The 18,911-nt window shown below is 41.1% G+C and overlaps 1 protein-coding gene across 10 annotated transcripts in view; it reads right to left on the bottom strand.

The window, feature by feature from the left end:
• CTNNA3 (catenin alpha 3) overlaps nucleotides 1-18,911 on the bottom strand; it is a 438,877-nt gene that overhangs the window by 328,430 nt on the left and 91,536 nt on the right. For all 10 annotated transcript variants that reach the window (XM_017826101.1, XM_017826103.1, XM_017826104.1 and 7 more), the window contains 2 exons: nucleotides 11,377-11,640; nucleotides 5,812-6,015 (listed from right to left, as the gene is read on the bottom strand). In XM_017826101.1, coding sequence (XP_017681590.1) covers nucleotides 5,812-6,015; nucleotides 11,377-11,640 — 468 coding nt within the window. The remainder of the gene's footprint in view (nucleotides 1-5,811; nucleotides 6,016-11,376; nucleotides 11,641-18,911) is intronic.

The following is an 18,911-nucleotide window of genomic DNA, read 5'->3' as shown; positions in this document are numbered from 1 at the left end:
TCACGGCATCGAAAGCCTTGGTGAGGTCGACAAAGGTTACATAGAGACCTTTGTTCTGTTCCCTACACTTCTCTTGCAGTTGTCTGAGAACAAATCCCATGTCTGTGGTGCTCCTGTTGGCTCTGAAACCACACTGACTTTCAGGTAGAATTTCTTCTGCTATAGCGGGTATTAGTCTGTTCAAGAGTATTCTTGCCAGGATTTTGCCAGTAATGGAGAGCAGAGTACTACCACGGTAGTTTGAGCAGTCTGATTTAGTTCCTTTCTTCTTATACAAGGTGATGATGACTGCATCTCGAAGGTCTGATGGCAGCTCGCCTAGTTCCCAACAGCGCACCACAAACTCGTGAAATTTGGTGTGGAGTGCAAGGCCCCCATGTTTCCAGACTTCGGGTGGAAACAATTCGTATCTAATTCCCCTATAAAACGTTTGACAAGAGTTAACATTTAGAAAAATAATTTTCAATTACACGTACTGCATATAAAAGAAAGTCCTCTGTAGGAGTGCTTGAAGTCAACTCAACCAACTCCTCAGGCTATGTCAACAACAGAATCATGAAAAGTACGTATTTTCTTGCATAAATGCCAGCATAATATTCCATGTGGTCATAGCAATTTTACTAGAATAAATCCTTTTTCTGAAAATCTAATACTCAATAAAGTCATAAGAATAATAAAAAAAAAATACGAATAAAAAAAAGAACAGAGTGACACTTTCCGCCTACACATAGAATTTTTTCTAGTTTACATCTTGATATACCACAATTCCAAACTTCTCTGGAACAGCAGTTTTTTTAAGATGTTTGAATATGAAAAGGACAGTAAAGTAAGAGTGTTCAATCCAGTCTTTTTACAAAAAGACATGAACACAAGCTCTGTTTGTTCATGCCCCTTTGTAGAAATCGAAAATAATTTTTAAAAAAAAAGGATTTCAGGAAGTCAGCTATTTCAACCCCTTGCATGAATAAACAACAGCCATTCTGTTCCCAAAGATTTTAGCAAGGAATTTATGCAAAGTCCCTGGTTAGTTTAGGCTCAGTTATTCAAACAGAGAGCAACTACACAGATCTAACAAAGATGACCAGGCAATTCCTAAAATTAAAAATACGAAACATTTCCTTTTTAAGTTGAACAAAATGTTTTCTTCAATCTGAAATCACTCTTTTGGAGGAACTCTAAAATGTTGCCCCGGAGCATCAAAATGAAAAATCCACTTCTCAGAGCAAGATTATGTAGCTAAAATGCGAGATACACTGCATCACTGTGATGAGAAACCAAAGTGTCTTTTCTTCCTTCTACCCAAGGAAGTGTTAAAAGTCTTCATCAGGAAACCATAAAGTACAAATAACGTCAAGTTTGAGGTATTTGTATGCTTGAGGTATCTATATGTCCTTCCACCCTAAAAGAGTAAGAATGGCAATAAAATACCACACAAACCCTTATCAATCGCAGTCTCTACAGCGAGACAGTGGGTCAAACCCTAAAGCTGTTGTTGAAGAGTACTCAATGCAGGGGCAGAGCAAGGCATTAGCACTCCACAGCACTCAAATTTAAGAGCTGAGACAAAGGACAAGGCCCAGAACCATACCATCAATAAATAAAGACTGCTGGTTTTCCATCCATTTTCTGAGTTTGAATTCCCAATGCTCAGGTTCCAGTAAGTGAACAATCAGAATCTGAAATGTAGTCAGACACAATGGCACATGTCCCAGCTCTCCACTGTACCTCCCTTCCCACAGCTGGACCTTCCCCATGGATACAGAAGGCTCTGTACTGCACCCCTTCTCCTTAGAGGGCACAGCACAGTCCAGCTCTCTCCCTGTCTCAGGTGTCCCCCTATTTTCAGGGATTCCAGCTCCTAACCTCATCCTCACAGCACTTCAGCTGGGGCACTCAGATCCCAAAATGCCTGAAACCCAAATGTGGTGTGGACACAAGCCTGTGGTGAAGCAAGAGGCCACAGAGAACCTTGAGGGAACCCAATTTGATGAAGACCAGGAGCTGCATTCCCAGCAAGGTTCAACTATTCCTGACATGCAATGTGGGTGCTTCGCTGTCTGCCACCACCCACTTCACCTCCCTCACAGCATCATTCCTGGAGCAGTCCCACGCTGTCTGACACAGAGCAGGGCAGGTTTATAGTCAGGCTCAGCTTGGCCTGCCCTTGGGCTACACAGATGGTCAGGGCTGGATTATCAGTACACCAGACGTGTAACATAAATACACACCATGTGGTCAATTCAGTTCCCTTCCTGATCTGGCCTCAAGGTAAAATTAGTCATTAGTCTCCTCCCATTTTTCAAATGTCTCAGTAAAAGACTGAACACAAGAGCCACAGGTACGCCCAGAATAGCAGGCTAAATTACCGAGTTGCTGCTGGTTCACAGAGCTTTGGTGCCTAGTTCACTTTGAAAATCCAAATGAAAATGCCAACTACTGTATTGACATTATTTGACCCCAAAATTTAGGTAATCTTAACATAAAAACCCAGTTAAGAAGCAGAAATCTTTGAAATGCACAAGAAGAAAGTGAAATCACAACTGATCAGAAGAGACAAAATACACCTGCCCAATATGAATTTTATACACACACATATATCCAACCAATAGCCAGAACAAGATGAGAAACTAATGAAGCTCAAATATCATGAAACAACATTCCAGAAGTAAGGAAATTTTAATTCAAGAGAGCAGCTCTCATCTCATCAGTGTATCTCACCCGTCTTTACCAACCTTTAACAATCTAGGTAGTGATTTTTTCAAACCCACAGGAGGATGAAGAACAATTATTCAGGCATACCTTCCCTACTTAATGAAGGCAGAGACAGCAGTGCCTGCAATCATCCTAATTGCTGCTCACAACAGCCACTTCAGCTCCCACTCAATCACAACTCTATTATCCCTTTTGACCACCCAGGTAAGTGCACACCTTTATTGTGACTGAGTAAAAGCAGAACCCGAGAAACATGAAATTAGTATTGCTACACTCCAATGATTTCAATAACTTTTCATTGTAAAGGATGAAGAGAGAAGACAAGAGTTTATCATTAGGAAGATGCAAGTGCTTATTACCAGAAGAAAATGATTTCTCCTATGGATACATTATTACATTCATAGCCATGCTATAGCATGATTCTGCCATTGATAAGCTATCCAAAGCCACAGTAGTAATTCCTGTTATTTGATGTCTTAAAATGCAAATATATCCCCTAACAATGTATGTCTATGAGTAAAATTCAGAAAGGACAAAGATAGGACACAAATAATTCCAAAGAATTTTTTAAAAAAATTCAGAACAAAAGTTGCTGCCTTTCTGAGGAATTATAAATGTATTTGCAATTTTCTGTGTGCCTGAATTATTTTGTGAACAGAAAAACTTGAAGGTTCTTGGAGACTGAGTAGGTCTTTATTAGTGTAGAGACCATTTTGCATCACCTCACTGTGATAAAGTGTCTGTGAAAAACAGACATTTACATAAAAGCAAGTATCTGCTGAAAAGATGTTTCTCCCAGCTTGCATTAAAAACTCTTTAAAGAAAAGATTTTTAGTAATTTTTCACTGACATCAACAGGCTCTTAATTCCACTTGAGGTCCTTAAGGCTTATAAGACACTTCAAAGAACTGAGGAAAATAAAAAAAAGATAAATTTAGGAACCACAAAAGCTATAGTCTTCATACCATTTCAAATACTGGGGCTAAATCCTAAGTTCCTGTACATTTGTTCAGACACTGAGGCCTAGTTTCAAAAAAGCAGACAATGCAGAACCTACCTAGAATTTAGGCACACAAGTCCTTGGCAATGACCCTGTTTAAGCTCAATGCTCTGTATTGAAAAACTTGTTTAATGTAGTCTCAGTAATAGCCATAAAGTATTCTTGGTGTTTTTCCATTCAGTTCAATAATAAATGTATAAGCAGATCAAGAGTTCTAAAAGAAACTAAGAACTTTACATTCACTCCTGTCATTTAACCATAGTATAAACACCTTATAACTTTAAATCTTCTGTATTTTTTCCTTTCTGCTCCCTCATCTTTGCCACCTTGTGCAGTCACTGTGTTCTGCAGCAAATTATATGACACTTTCCCTTACTGACATATTTAAATAGCTGCTTTCTGACTTTCCCAAGTCAGTGGGGTGGGATACGTATTCTTCTTTTTCCCTTAGTCTGCATTATGTAACCCTAAAACCACGATTGCTTCTGAAATAAAAAAGATAACCCCGATTTTGTTTCAAGAGTCTAAGAATTTAGGACCATTTGACTTACAATCTTGTACTTTTATGCCAGCAAGACATAAAAAACCGTTCTTGGGACAAACCCACCATGATCTTTTGGACTCAGGGGATGCTGCTCACCACATCTGCATCCTTCCACGTGCTCTGGGCTACTAAAAGCTGGAATCACAGAATCAGCTAGACCTTCAAGATCATCGAGTCCAATCATTAAAGGTGGATGGTCTAACCCTTATTATACTTTCAGCCACTTAACAGCAAACCTGACCCACTCTAGGGCAGATATTGCTACAGACATCTGCTACAAGAGAGTATCAAAGACTAATATGCCAAGCTGAACAGATAACACACAGCCAACCCACATGTAAAGCACCACCAGAGAAGTTCAGGAATTAATGCTGCATTCAACAGAAACTGCAGCTAAATTCTGAGTAAAAATATTACAGCACCTTTATCTGGTAAAGGGACTGGAAGAGCAACTGGAATAAAGCACCTGGAAATTTTACCTGCTGCCCATTAAATAAAGAGAAAATATCAAAAAGTACAATATCTGTGTGATGAAAAAGACATCTGATATGCTTAGATTATCTTAGTCCCTACACAACACTATCCTAATAACAAGAGAATAAGAAAATAGTCTCATTAGAACAGCTTTGGACTGCATTAACTGGTATGATTTACAGAATAGAAAGGAATTTCAGCTTCCCAAAAAGGAAACAAATAGCTGTATCATACAATTGCCCTCTCAATGGGCTTGATGAATCATCTTGAGTTATCTTTAGATAAGAACAGTATGTCTACAGAAAATGTTTACAGACAAAAAGCATGGAATTAACACTGGGTGGGTACCCATATTAACACTACCCATCTCCATAGTCTCAGGAATTAACTGCCAGACATAACAAATGCCAAATCCATTTGTCAAATCTAAAAGAAAAGTTATTTTTAAAACACAAACTATATTCCTTTTCAAAAAATTCACAGCTGAATTAGCCTATAAGTATGCCAGACAACCAGATTTCTGGATTTACCCAACAGTACTATCTTCCCAACCTAGCAAATAAGTAATTTTTACATTTGTAACTTGGTGCTCTTACACTCCATGCTGTTAACACTCTACTTGAAAACAATACTAACAGAATACCTACATTTTAACAAGTTATTAATTAAATTGTTGCATTCTACAGGAGCAGAGATTACAATCTCAAACTCTGCTCTAGGAAGTGGCATTAGGAAGAAACTCTTGTTGCTGGCACAGGAAGGATTATGTCTGTCCTGAACTAGTGATGGTTCACAATAAGCATAAAATAATCTAAATATGTACGTTGTATCTGTGATAGAGCACTTGCTACAGACTTTAGACACAAGCTATGATATAATACAATACCTACTCATTCTGGGAACATGTATTTAGCTTTTACTTGGATTTATGTAGAAAAATGTTCTTTTCAGCCTTTTAAAGAGCATGTCAAGAAATACAGGTTAAACTCTAACTGACACTAATTATGGCTTAAACTCAAATATACTCTAACAATAGGCTTTGAGACAGACATTTCAAAAAGGAAAAAGTCTGGTGCCTCACGTTGTTGATGTACTCTGAGAGCAGGTCCTGCAGGGCCTGGCGGATGGCGTTGCACTCGGCGATGATGCGCTCCCGGTGGACATCCCGCGTGCACGAGGAGTCGGCCAGCAGAGCTGCTCCACTTATAATGGCTTCCAGGCGTTTCTCTAGGGAGGGCCTTATTGTCTCCTCATTCACTACAAGAGGATCCAGGACAATCAAATTCTGGAAAAAAATAAGGAGTCTAGTTAAGAAAAGTCAGCCCAATTAGGTTACTGCTCTATTTTTTACTTGCATGAACCACAGGGACATTGTGCTTCCTAGACTTGCAACCAGCCCTTCCCACTGGAAAGTCAAAAAACTTTTGACCATGGCAGATTCTATTTTCCCTAGTGGGGCTGTGCATAGAGATCATTTGTAGACAAACTCAAATTCTCTCTGCCATTCAGATCTCACTACTTTCCAAGCCAGTTATCCATGTTATCAAATCCTCAGACCAGAGTCTCGGCTTCGACTGAAAGAGGGGTTCAGCACCTCCAAACTTTAGTCTTTTACAGATCAGGAGAACCTCTGGATTTACCTCAAAAACAGCAGTGCTAGCTCACAGCTGAGAATGTCACATCAGATTACATGAGCAGTCTCATTCCGCTGATTTTTAGCCTGATACAATCCCACACTGTGACAAAGTCACTGCTGCCACCTTTAACAGGCTGAATATGTGCAAAGATAAAAACCAGAAACTTTTGTTTAACAATTGCTTTTTTGCAAAGGACCTAGATATAAGTGTCCTTTGCTTTTCAGTAGGTAGTGTAAACCAAAGCAGACAACTCCTTTGGCTTGATAAAATTAATAACATTTGTGCGTCAAGCAAATAAAGAAGAGAGGATATTTTCATGAAATGTGAAAGTAAGTATATTTGAGCTGCACCATTTAAAGAAATACAAACTAGTAATTTTTAATGTAACTGAATACGTGAAACAGTGTCATTATAGTTCTGACCACCAACTCCACATACACCCATTCACCTCTTACCCTCGCAGGTAGTTCAAACATTTCAGAAGCAGTATTGAACAAGAAAACTATGCCATGTACCCTGAAGTGGAATTTTTCTGTTACCTATTCTGAGATACTATAAAAAGCCTAAAACTGAGATCATGGATTTGTTCCAGGAAGTGAAAGGATAGACCATTAAAATGGTTTATGAGTCTATGTCAGGTGTTCCTGTGTATCCAGCCGATGTAACCACAGATTAAGTTAAAGCAATAACTATGTATTTCCAAGTTCCTGGATTTTCTCAAAACAAGGTTCACCTATCCAGATACAATAACAGTGAAAAGGAATTTATGTGCAAGCAGGAAGGAAAGAACCTCATTATTCTGAAGATGAAAAACATAGTTATTTGTATATCCATAAAGCAACATAATAACCTAATTAATTAATTCCTAATTCAAAGATGTAAAAAATATGCTGATCATGGAAATCCGAATTTTACATACAGCTATGGAACCAAAGCCAAACTGAAATAGAACAGTTTGCCCACTCACAGAGGAAAGCAAACAGGCAGTTCACTGCTTTCATCCTCCTTTGCAGAAGTAGGAGCCAGTTAAGAACCACTCAACATTTAAAAAAAAAATTGCTGACTTTTGCCTTCTCCAAACAAGAGAGAAGAAAAGCTGAGATTTTGCCAGGGCCTGGCAGACCCTGCCATGAAGGCCAAAATACAAAGGAAAGAAAGAGCACTTGGACAGAATAAAGGAGGTTTGCTCTTCTGCTCTGAATACCTCTACATTCCCTAACCTCTTGCTGGCAGTGGATGGAAGCCGCAGCACAGGAGGTCATTTTGCTTTTGCAGGCAACTTCCTAATTGCCAACGTCCAGAGTCAGGCCCGATGGGAGCAGCAACCCAGCTCTCAGTGTTGTCACCAAAAGCCTTCCTTTCCTGGAGCAGCTGTTTCCACAGAAGGAAGGAAAAGCACCTGTGGATACTTCTCTGGAAGGGTGAAGGCAGTACGATACCATTTGTCCACAAGGAGAACTTAGAGACAGATTAAAAGTATTAGCATAGGGCACCCATTTTTTTGTTCTTTTCTTTTCTTTGCTGAGCTTCCTTACAACAGTGAGAGAAGGGCTGGAAGCAAAGAAAAGCTGCACCCCGTTTACCTGGAGGCAAGCTGAGTTACTGCACATCTCAAACACAACAGGCACGGCAGGAAATTAGGGAAATGCAGTACGAGGAATTGTAAGAAAGTGGTATGGAGTGCCATTAAGAAGTCTGAAATACAAGGGAAATTAATCCCTTTCAGCTGTCACCTCGGTAAGTAAGACCACATAACTTTAAAAGCAGAATCAAATAGTTCTCAGCAGTAGGAAATGTGTTTTCCTGCCTAACAAGCATCGAACAGCTTCATTATTCAGATCTTTGTTACTTTGTTACTATATCCAGGCATAGCAAAATTTAAAATGAAGCAGCTTCAAGTTTTATAATTAGCACATTAATATATATATATTTGGAAAACTGCATAAAACTAGCCATTAGTATTTAAATATTTACATTTTAAAATTATATATAATTAACTTGCATCCAAGAGACAAGTTCACATTAATCTTATGCAGAAAAGCCTCATCCATAACGATCTTCTAAGAATGACAAGGGAAGCTCTTCTAAGATATAGTCAGTTCCAGAGGTCAGGACATTCATTTCTGATGTGGAAGAAGGTGTTGGAGATTTGAAACTCTGCCTCCCTCAATCACAATTAGAGCCCTTAATACCAAAGTGTTCTGTGGTACTTCACATCAGCTGAATTTTTGCCACTTGGTCCTGGAGCAGCAACTTTCCTGTCAAGCTCCCAACTAAGTCCCCTCATGCCAGGCCATATGTACAGTGTCCATTGTAATGCAAAACACACCTGCCAAGTACAATATTGAAATGTTACTGCATTAAAAAACAGCTTCATTGATTGTGGAAGATTAAGACACACCTAAAGGCTACAGCCAATTAGCCATTTAGCTTGAAAAATGACTGCCTTCAAATCTCACATGAAACAGAGGCAGAAACGTCTTCCTTTGGGAGACAGTTTGTAGAAAGTTCATGCTAAGATGGACCAATAGCACTGGCAAAAAAGCTACTGTGGTCCATCACTAAATAATCAGAAACACCTAGGCAGCAGTAAACAGGAAAATACGAGTTAAGACTCTGCCCACAGATTAAATTCTTCAAACAATTTCACCAACTATCTGTAAGTAAATCTACGCAGAAAAGACCCGAGGAAGAGACACCAGCCATGCCACAGGCAGTCCTGCAGTTCTGCTTTAAGAGGCTAAAGAGTGCTCAGCTACCTGAGCTCTTAAGCGTAAGTGAGCATTTAAGAGGAGTTATTAGATCCCTGTTTTCTCCCTCATTGGACTTCTGATGTGTGAAAAAAGAGGGATCACAGGTATCCAGAAACCTGGTTCTGTTTCCTGAAGTTTTGGACTGATTTACAGCCTTTGGACATCACTGAAGGACCCCAGAGCAGAACACGCTGACAGAGTCAGGCATGCGACACCTGGATCGTTTCGTGACAAATCTCTTTACATTCAGAAGATGCAAGAGCAGGGAAAGGCATCAGTTAACCTGCACCCACACACTCTTCTCACAGGTCTTAATATGCAATTAAATTTTAAAGTTCCAATTTTGCGTTTATTTATAAATGGCGCGGGAGTTATTTGGAGCCTTTCAGAGGAATTGTTGAGAATCTACTGATTTATGGGTTAGCTGCTCTCATTTTACTGGTGGTTTCCTCACCTCTAAATCCTTAATAACTTCCACGCTGCCAGCACTGGCAAAGGAAGAATGACATTGCAGAACATGTAGATACTAGATCGTTGGGTAGGCTCTGTGATACATTTCCACACTATAAACATTTAATCAGATTTGTTCCCAACAGACTATTTACTACATCAATCTATTTCAGGGCACTGGATTTGCAACAAGAAGATAGAGCAAAGGTTATTTCAGGTCCTTAGCCAATAGAACTGTCTGTAAAGAGAGAAGAGTGCAACTATGTAATTCCTAAAATCATTTTAAGTTAAATGCTCTATAAATTTTGCTTTATCTAACTCACACAGCTTCAATTCCCATTTGTGGTACTTAGGTAAAAATACATTTAAAACTCCATAAACAAATGGCTTTTTACAACTGTTAGACTTCTATGTTCTTATGTTTCCAAATAAAAATAAATTCAGTGAAAAATACTATTTTTCCATTTTTTGATTATCACAAATATCATATTTTAGAACTATAATAAATTTTATTACATGTTTAAATTATTTAAATGGTACTGCTCACGTACAGTCAAGATGAATTCATCTGTGGTCAGAAAATGCAACCTTTTCATCAATTTTTTTTTAAAAATTTGTAAGTAAACCAGGTTAATAATACCTCTCATTTAAAGTATACATTTGTCATTCAGAGCTTCATTGTAAAAAATGCTGTATTACTCTTAAATGTTTCTTTTTTTTCTTCTATTTGTTATGAAAATAGGTTAGAAACTATAATTTTAAAACCCAGTATGAGAAGCAAGGAGGGATAACAGGTAATGTGCTATTGTAGTCTGTTCCTTTAGGGGGAAAAAACTTCAAGCACAACTGAGAGGTCTGTTTTTGTCAATAAACTGCCACCACCAAATCCGTGTGATATTTCAGTGTATTTCTTTAATCTGCCACTGAAAATTTTAGGCAAAGTCTATTACCATCAGTCATAACACCAATTCTTCTGAAAACCCATCAACAATATTGGAGTTCAGAGACTGAGATTTGCTAAGCCCAAGAATTTACAATCAAAACCACAAATATTTGCAAATGTGTTTAGAAACATTCACTGCTTTTGTTGGTCTGGGCCTACATGAGTTACAGCACATGAGGATCATGGTCTGTAATCCCATCTACAGGAGATCTTTTACCAGTTCTGGCAGGACAATGGAAAATGACACTGGTAAGAGCCAGAGCAGCCACAAGAAAAGGGAGAAGCTCCATACAAAAGCTTAGGATGAGACCAGGAGTAGAGAAAGAGCTGCCCTTCTCCAAGTATTCACCTAAATAATGGAAGCAGAAATACAGAATTTGTGAAAGCATATTGGTTATGTCACTTTATTTCATAATAAGCAGATGAGGTTTCTAAATTGTTCAGTGATATAAATTACAGAATGACAGAGGAAAGGACTTCGGCTCATGTGTTACTGGTTCAAATGCAGTCAAGGCAGCAGTGATCACTGCCAGCTCATAATCACTGATTAGTAAACTCAACTCATGGCTCCTGCCCACTTACCAAGGACCCACCTGCCTCCAGCACTAGCAACACACTTGGAACTAACTCTTCCCCTTCCATTTCAGCCAAATGTTGAACATACTGGAGACTTAATTCCAAATTCTTCTGAAGGGAGCGATCCCTCTCAATGAAACAATTCCGAGTGATGCTATTTAGACTCAGACTATGCAGAGCATCAATTTCTAATGCCCTTAGGCCCATCACTTATGTCATCAATAGTTATTAAAAAAAAAAAAAAAAACATTTTTCCAAAAACATTGTAGTCTCACAGGTTTACATACCTCAAGCTCATCAAGTGCACTTCCAAGAGTAGCTGTGCGAGACGTAGGTTGTTCCATTTTATTTCCAACTCCTTGGGAAGCATTAGAAATTGCATTGAGAGCATTCTGTATTTCATTACAAATTGAATCCTTGCTGGCTGTAAGGGATGCAACATCTGAATGTTCCAAACAAGCTGAACATATTGAATGCAGGAAAGAGGAATTTTCCTTCAGGGATGCACGTGCTGCAGCAATCTCATCTCGCTGACTGCTAGATTTCAAATCCTGTCAGCAAAAGAACATGCTGTTTATTTCCAAAAGCACTTCAAAACTGACAAGTAATGTATAAACAATTTCTTTCCTACCTCTACTCTCTTTAAGGAAACATCAAGTTAAATTCATCAAAGATTGTGAAAATGGGCTATAACAGTACTTACAACTGAATCATCTTTATGCCATGAGAAATGAACCAAGTCTGGGTAAAACAAGCACAATTTTTATTGTGGCTTACAACCAGCACCATGAACTGTCTGTGTCTTGCTTGTTTTTAAGCAGTTCTTCTCTGAGAAAACTGGCCTGGAAATTTGCTGTCTTTCCTCCCAGACAAGTCTTTCTTCATAAGCAATGGAGAAGGACAGAGGTGCAGACAAAGTGAAGCAAGGCATTGTGTAATTGTTGCATTTAAACAAATTTCCTGGGTTTTCTTCCCTGACCTACCAGCCTATGTCCCAAGCACACTGTAGAAAGGAACAATGGGTCAGGGATAAGAATCCTGCACTCCTGGGAGATGGGAAGCCTGGAAAATGTGGAAATTAAAAATGTGCTTGAGACAAGCCATACCTGAAGTATTACTGCCTGTTTCTCCTTCTTCCTGCTGTGTACACACTTAAAGCATTCAGGGATCCTACCACACTCATCTTATTCCTCCCTTCTCCACCCATATCTTCTTGAAACCCTACTGCCTCCCACCAGCCCAGACAACAAAGGACACACAGCTGGACAGAGCTACCGAGGCAAATTTAACTGGGTCCAGGAATCAAGCTTGGGAGCTGTTATTTGGAAAGCTGAAAGTTATGGACTTCGGGACAACCACAGAGTCAACATCAGGATTGTAAGGAGCCTCCTTTTCCATTCTATTTTATTCTAGACATTCTCCCACTCTCCTTCTGCATCTTGTCCCTTTGAGAAACACCAGTAGATATTTGCAAAATGGCTTGTGTGAAGGAGATAATTAAACTCAGGGGGAAAATAAAAAAGGAAGGGAAAATAGCACATCAGAGCCTGTGGCACCAGCTTCAAACAATGAGAAGAGGCACAAGGAAGAATGAACAACACAATGCATACAAAACTTCTCCAAAGGCTACCCTAAAGCAAGCTGAAGTCCAATTATTTTCCTTTGCATTGCATCAGTCTCTATATGCATTATTTACAAAAGCATCACAGTACCCACTTCTCACTGCATAAAGTTTGTAAGTTTATGGCTGAAGAAAAGAGCATTCAATATTAAATGAACCAGTCCTATGTTTTTAAAACCTCATTTACTCCAAGATATGCATTGGACATCGGATTGCATCTTACTTCCCCAGGCTAACTTGGAAATCTCAGGCATACAGTAAAAGCCAAACAAACAAATGAGAGAGAGAGCTGGAGCCTTAAACAGAGTCAGAGAATGGTTTAACCAGCTGATATCTGAATCATAAAACAGAGTTTTCTTGAGCGTATTAACACACAACAGATTTTAACATTTTTAATAAACCCATACATCAATGAATCACCACTCTGCAAGAATGACTTCATTGCCCAGTGTGTTCAGATCCAAATACTACTGCACCTCCAAACACAATAAAGCATCTGCAATTTTTCCAGAGCACTGGACTTTTTCAGCAAAGAGTGTTATTTATTTGTAAACACAGGCTCTTGCTCTAAGTAGTGAATCTATCCTTCCTACAATTATATTACAACACAGCACACTAATCTCATTTCTCCTGGTGCTGCAAGGAAGCCACAGACCTCGAGATACAATGGGAAATCACCACAATACTTCAGTCTAGCCACCTTCTATTTATTAACCATTTCTTACTTTACTGCATCATATACAAACAGTCAAACCTGAAAGTCCTTCAAAGTGACTGTTTCCCTCTAAAACAGTACTGTCTAACCAGGATCAGGGGGTTCATAAGAAATCCCAAACTGATAAGCCAGTAGCACAAAGCTAGTAACAGCAGTCAGTAACACAGCACCTGGAAACACGGCTGGAAACAGTCAAATAGGTTCAAAAAGTTCATGTTTTTAAGTAAACACAGAATACTTTCTTTCACACAATACTGTGTAGAGATTCAGAGTCGTGGCACTGGTAAATTCACTTGTGAACAGCCTCACTTTGTTCAATAACATGTTTAAAATGTAAAAAAAAGCTTAGACCCACCACTACTTTGTTGTTCAGCTCTGAGCCTTGGGCAGCCCCAAACGAAGCTGTAGGGCCATGGTTCCTTTCCATCTTGAGGAAGAATTAGTTCCTCAAGACTTTTCATATGAAAAGGAAGAAACAGATGATAATCTAGATTGATCTTCTCCATAAATGGACCAAAAATACCTAAAATTGAGTGATTTCTCTATCAAACCTTTGCATATGTGGGTTATCAGAATAATGTAACTAGTTCTTTGAAGAAGGAAGTTAGTCTCTACAAAAATCTGCAGTTCACCCAGCTACTTCACTGAACTTTAGGTTATTTTACTTTTTATTTTTATAGTTTACCACTTTCTTCTTATTCCAACTTCTTTTTAGACTAGTAGACTATGCCCACTGGTCTGACACAAGTTTTTCCATACTGAGTCAGATATGTCATGTAAGACCAGCTGAGATCACAAATAATCCCCTCTCCAACTACTGCTGACCTAAGAGGCCCAGTACAGTGACACTTCCCCAGGTTGCTGCCCCAGCCCTACCAGGACATACTTCTATGTCTTTCTTATACCTGATTGTCCCGGACAAGAATGGAAAATGAATGGAGAGTCCCAGATTCTCAGCAGTGGATTGTTCCAGCTAAACATGGTGAATGGACAAAAAGACTTCGAATGGAAAATTTGAAAACTACATTCACAGTTAAGCATTGGCTGCACTACTTCAACAAGAAGGAAAAAAAAGGGGGAAAATAAAAACCCTGTTCCTTATCAGACATAATATATCTAAGGTTTGACAGCACAAAACACCAGGAAGCCAGCTCTTTTTCCCTGAACAACTCATGGGGTCTGAGCATCACTGTGGGTACAAATCAAACAGCCCTATTCTGCACCAGCTGCAGTGAACACCAGCTTCACACAGACAGCCTCAAACAAAGAGCACTGCACTTCCCCAGCTTGCTCTCTTCAGAGACAGATGTTATTGAATCAAATTCTGATTCCAGAAAAAACAAAGGCATACAAACCCCCACAATTTCATGCTACTACAGAACTAGGAGACAAAAGCATCAGTTTTTATCACAGCTTAAACCTGGGCTTTAGCATTCAGCTTTCAGTCAAAACTGACTGCCAAATTGTGTGCAGTTGGTGAATCAAAGACAATAACAGAGCTCAAACTCTTCCAAGTGCATTCACGTGCTGTTTATCTGGGCAAGGTTCCAGTTTACATATTTCATAAGCTCTGTGTTGTCCTATTCAGTGGAAGAAAGTATCTCACAGACAAGAAAGTGAAAAAGATCTGGGGCTGACACCGAGTGCCAGGGCTCTCTCAGCTTGGCAGTTCTGCCAAGAGAACGGTTTCACATGGGTTTTAGGTCTTACACCCACCCCTCAGGGCCAGCCTCGCCTGGAAGCTGCAGCCACCCTCACCCCTGGGCCCTGCAGCCCCAGTTCCACACACCCTGGGACCCTCAGTCCCTCTCCAAACTGTGCCATAAGGCTGCTGGGCTCCAGCTCAGCCACAGCTGCCCCTGCCTGGCCATGGACCCAGCCCACAGACTGACCTCCTGAGTTCCACCTGGCCCTGTCACCACGGGGCTTCTGAGATACCACAGGGCTGTCTCTCACCTGGATCCACGGACTGACCTCACAGCTTGTCCCCCCCGACCTGCCTCATCACACAAACTTTCCTGAGACATTACTAGATCATAGAATTGTGCTACACTGACTACCAAAGTTCCCCTTACAGGCATTCACAGTGACTTGACTGTGACAGTTTGCCAGTAAATTCAGAACTGCACGGAATCACAGGAATTTGTTTTAACACACCTCTGTGCATTTCTCTCTGACTGAATCAAAATCGTGCCATTACCTCGAGAAAGCAAACTAGTAGATCTTCTGGTGTTGTAGAAATGGAAACTCACAGGAAACTCTTCCTAAAGAATCATCTGCTTCTTCACAGAGAATACCTGTGTTCCCAAAGCCAGATCATTTGCATTTTGGTTGTCTGTTTTAAATACATGGGTTTCCAGAGATTATTCCAGTCCAAACAGGTGGATGAAATAAATTAATACTGTTACACTTCAGAACCATAAAAACGTTTCCTTTCTCATTTCTCTTTTCTGATAGACAGGCAATCCAGAAACACTGACAATCCCCAAAACAACAGCATTTGCAGGCACCACAGAAGGAAGCCATTTTCAGAACTGTATCTTACAGACTGACCAAGTCTGGAGATGAAAATAGGAGCCTATGCTTACAAAGCATCACCATAGTATAAGCTTGGTTGTGAGGAATTCCAAGCTAACCTTCTACTAAAAAAGTCTTACCAGCTTCTAGATTCGTTTTTTTCTGACTTCAGAAGTCAGCAGCAGTTCTTAGTGTCTCATGTAGTATAGTGATATCATGTATACAGAGTACAGAAATACCATATAAACACACAAAAAATACATATACTCTGTATGGCTAAAACTGTAGGCAGTTCATTTGCATCAGCCATATGCAGGAATACACAAAATGTAAAGTGTTAAAGTGCAAATCCATGCCAATGTTATCATAAAACTAAGCAATACCCTCTGCCTCTGAGATGACTCAGCAGTCTTTATAAATCTATATCTTTCAGTCAACTTAGAGCAAGCAGGAAATGGATTTACAGGACTGAGGTTCCCAGTAGAACTTTGTATCTATACCTTGGCCAAAGAGTCTACCCACTGCTACAAGGAAAAAGAAGCAAACATTAAGTATAAATAACTGAGTATTCCTTTTCTCTGCTTTAACTTGGTCAAGAGGAGATTCAGGATGAGTTCACCGAATTTTCAACAGTGCAAATGGGAAACCAAATCATAAAATACTTCAGATAAAAGTCTTAACCACGAAACCTTCCCCTGGCAGAGCTTAAGACTGAGCCCTCTTGTCCTACTGCTGGTTCCTTGGAGAAGAGCCTGACCTCCACCTGGCTACACCCTCCTGTCAGGGAGTTTTAGAGAGTGAGGAGGTCTCCCCTGAGCCTCCTCTTCTCCAGGCTCAACAACCCCAGCTCCCTCAGCCTCTCCTCATAGGACTCGTGCTCCAGTCCCTTCCCCAGCCTCGTTGCTCTCCTTTGGACCTGCTCCGGGACCTAAATGTCCTTCCTGAGCTGAGGGGCCCAGAACTGGACACAGCACTCCAGGTGAGGCCTCACCAGTGCTGAGTACAGGGGCAGAATCACTTCCCTGGACCTGTTGGCCACACTGTACCTGATCCAGGCCAGGATGCCACTGGCCTTCTTGGCCACCTGGGCACACTGCTGGCTCATGTTCAGCTTCCTGTCAATCCAAACTCCCAGGTCCCTTCCTTCCTGGCTGCTCTCCAGCCTGGAGCTGCAGGGGGTTGTTGTGGCCAAGGTGCAGGATCCGGCACTCAGCCCTGTGGAACCTCATCCCACTGGAATCAGACCAGATTCTCTCTGAAGAGCCTTCCTACCTTCCAGCTGATCAACACTCCCCCCCAGCTTGGTGTCATCTGCAAATTTGCTAATGGCACACTCAAACCCCTCATCCACATCATCAATAAAGATATTAAACAGGACTGGGCCCAACACTGATCCCTGGGGGACACCACTAGTGACCAGACACCAACTGGATGCAGCACCGTTCCCCACCACTCTCTGGACCCAGCCATACAGCCAGTTCTTAACCCAGCAGAGAGTACTGAAAAGGCTCTTATTTCCTGGTCACTGTGCCCAAGATGGCCTTCGACCACCACATCTCCCACCAGCCCCTCTCTCTTTGTGAACAGCAGGTCTAGCAGGGCCCCACCCCTGGTAGGCTTATTTACCAGCTGGAGTAGGAAATCATCCTCTATACGCTCCAGGAATCTCCCAGACTGCCTCTTCTCCGCTGTGTGGAGTTCCCAGCAGACATCCGGCAGGTTAAAGTCACCCACGAGAACAAGGGTTGGCGATTTTGAGACATCTGCCAGCTGCTTGTACAATAATTCATCATCCTCATCATCCTGGTTGGGTGGTCTGTAACAGACTCCCACCAGGATATCAGCTTTGTTGGCCTTCGCCCTGATTCTGATCCACAGGCACTCAACCTTATTGTTACTGACTTCAACTTCTACAGAGTCAAGAGACTCTCTAAAATATAGAGTTACCCCTCCACCTCTCCTACCCTGCCTGTCCCTTCTGAAGAGCCTGTAGCCACCCATGGCAGCACTCCAGTCATGCGAGTCATCCCACCACGTGTTTCCAGGATGGTGACTCCATCACAGCTTTCCCGCTGCACGATGGCTCCCAGCTCCTCTCATTTGTTACCCATGCTGGGTGCATTGGTGGACATTCAGCTGGGCTGCTGATTTCATTTCTAACTCCGGCTTTCCACCCTTAGGCTCATCTCTGGAGAGCCTGGTTTTAATCCCTTCCCCCTTCAAACCTAGTTTAAAGCCCTCCTGATCAGCCCCGACAACTTATGGGCTAGAGTCCTTTTGCCCTTGCTCGATAGGTGAAGCCCATCTGACTCTGGCAGACTGGGTACCACGGACTTTGCCCCATGGTTGAAAAAACCAAAATTCCACCGGTGGCACCAATTCTTCAGCCACCTATTGATAAAATGGGTCTTCCTAATCCTCTCCTCATTCACCCCTCCTACTGCAGGAACTGAGGTGAACACCACCTGTGCTCCTGTCCCATTAACTAATTGACCCAGCGCCTTGAAGTCCTTTTTCATTACCCTGGCACCTCTGTCATTAATGTCATCACTGCCAGCCTGGACAACCAGCAGTGGATAATAATCAGAGGGCCAGATTAGCTCAGGGAGTCTCCTACTAATATCCCTCACCTGGGCCCCAGGAAGGCAGCAGACCTCCCTGTAGGATGGGTCTGGTCAGCATACAGGGTCTGGATTTTGTGTCCCCACAGGCTGGCTTTGCCCACAGCTGAGAGCATGGAGTGCCTGGAGAGAAAGCTGTTGCCGTGGGCGTCCTTCACAGCAACCACGTCAAATACCCTGGGGTGGCTACCAATAGACTCAAGGAGTCATTTTCAAAATGGACAGAAACATAATGATGTTTGAAGTTCCACCAGAGGGCCCCACAATGGACAACCAGTAGGATTTAAAAAAAAAAAAAAAAAAACAAAACAAAACCAAAAAAACCAAAGAGTTCGAGTTTTAAAGAGA

Source organism: Lepidothrix coronata, unplaced genomic scaffold, assembly GCF_001604755.1.
Source record: "Lepidothrix coronata isolate B3197 unplaced genomic scaffold, Lepidothrix_coronata-1.0 Scaffold124, whole genome shotgun sequence".
Classification (NCBI taxonomy): domain Eukaryota; kingdom Metazoa; phylum Chordata; class Aves; order Passeriformes; family Pipridae; genus Lepidothrix; species Lepidothrix coronata.
Note: the sequence above shows the minus strand (reverse complement) of the source record. Positions and strands in the feature narration are given on the sequence as shown.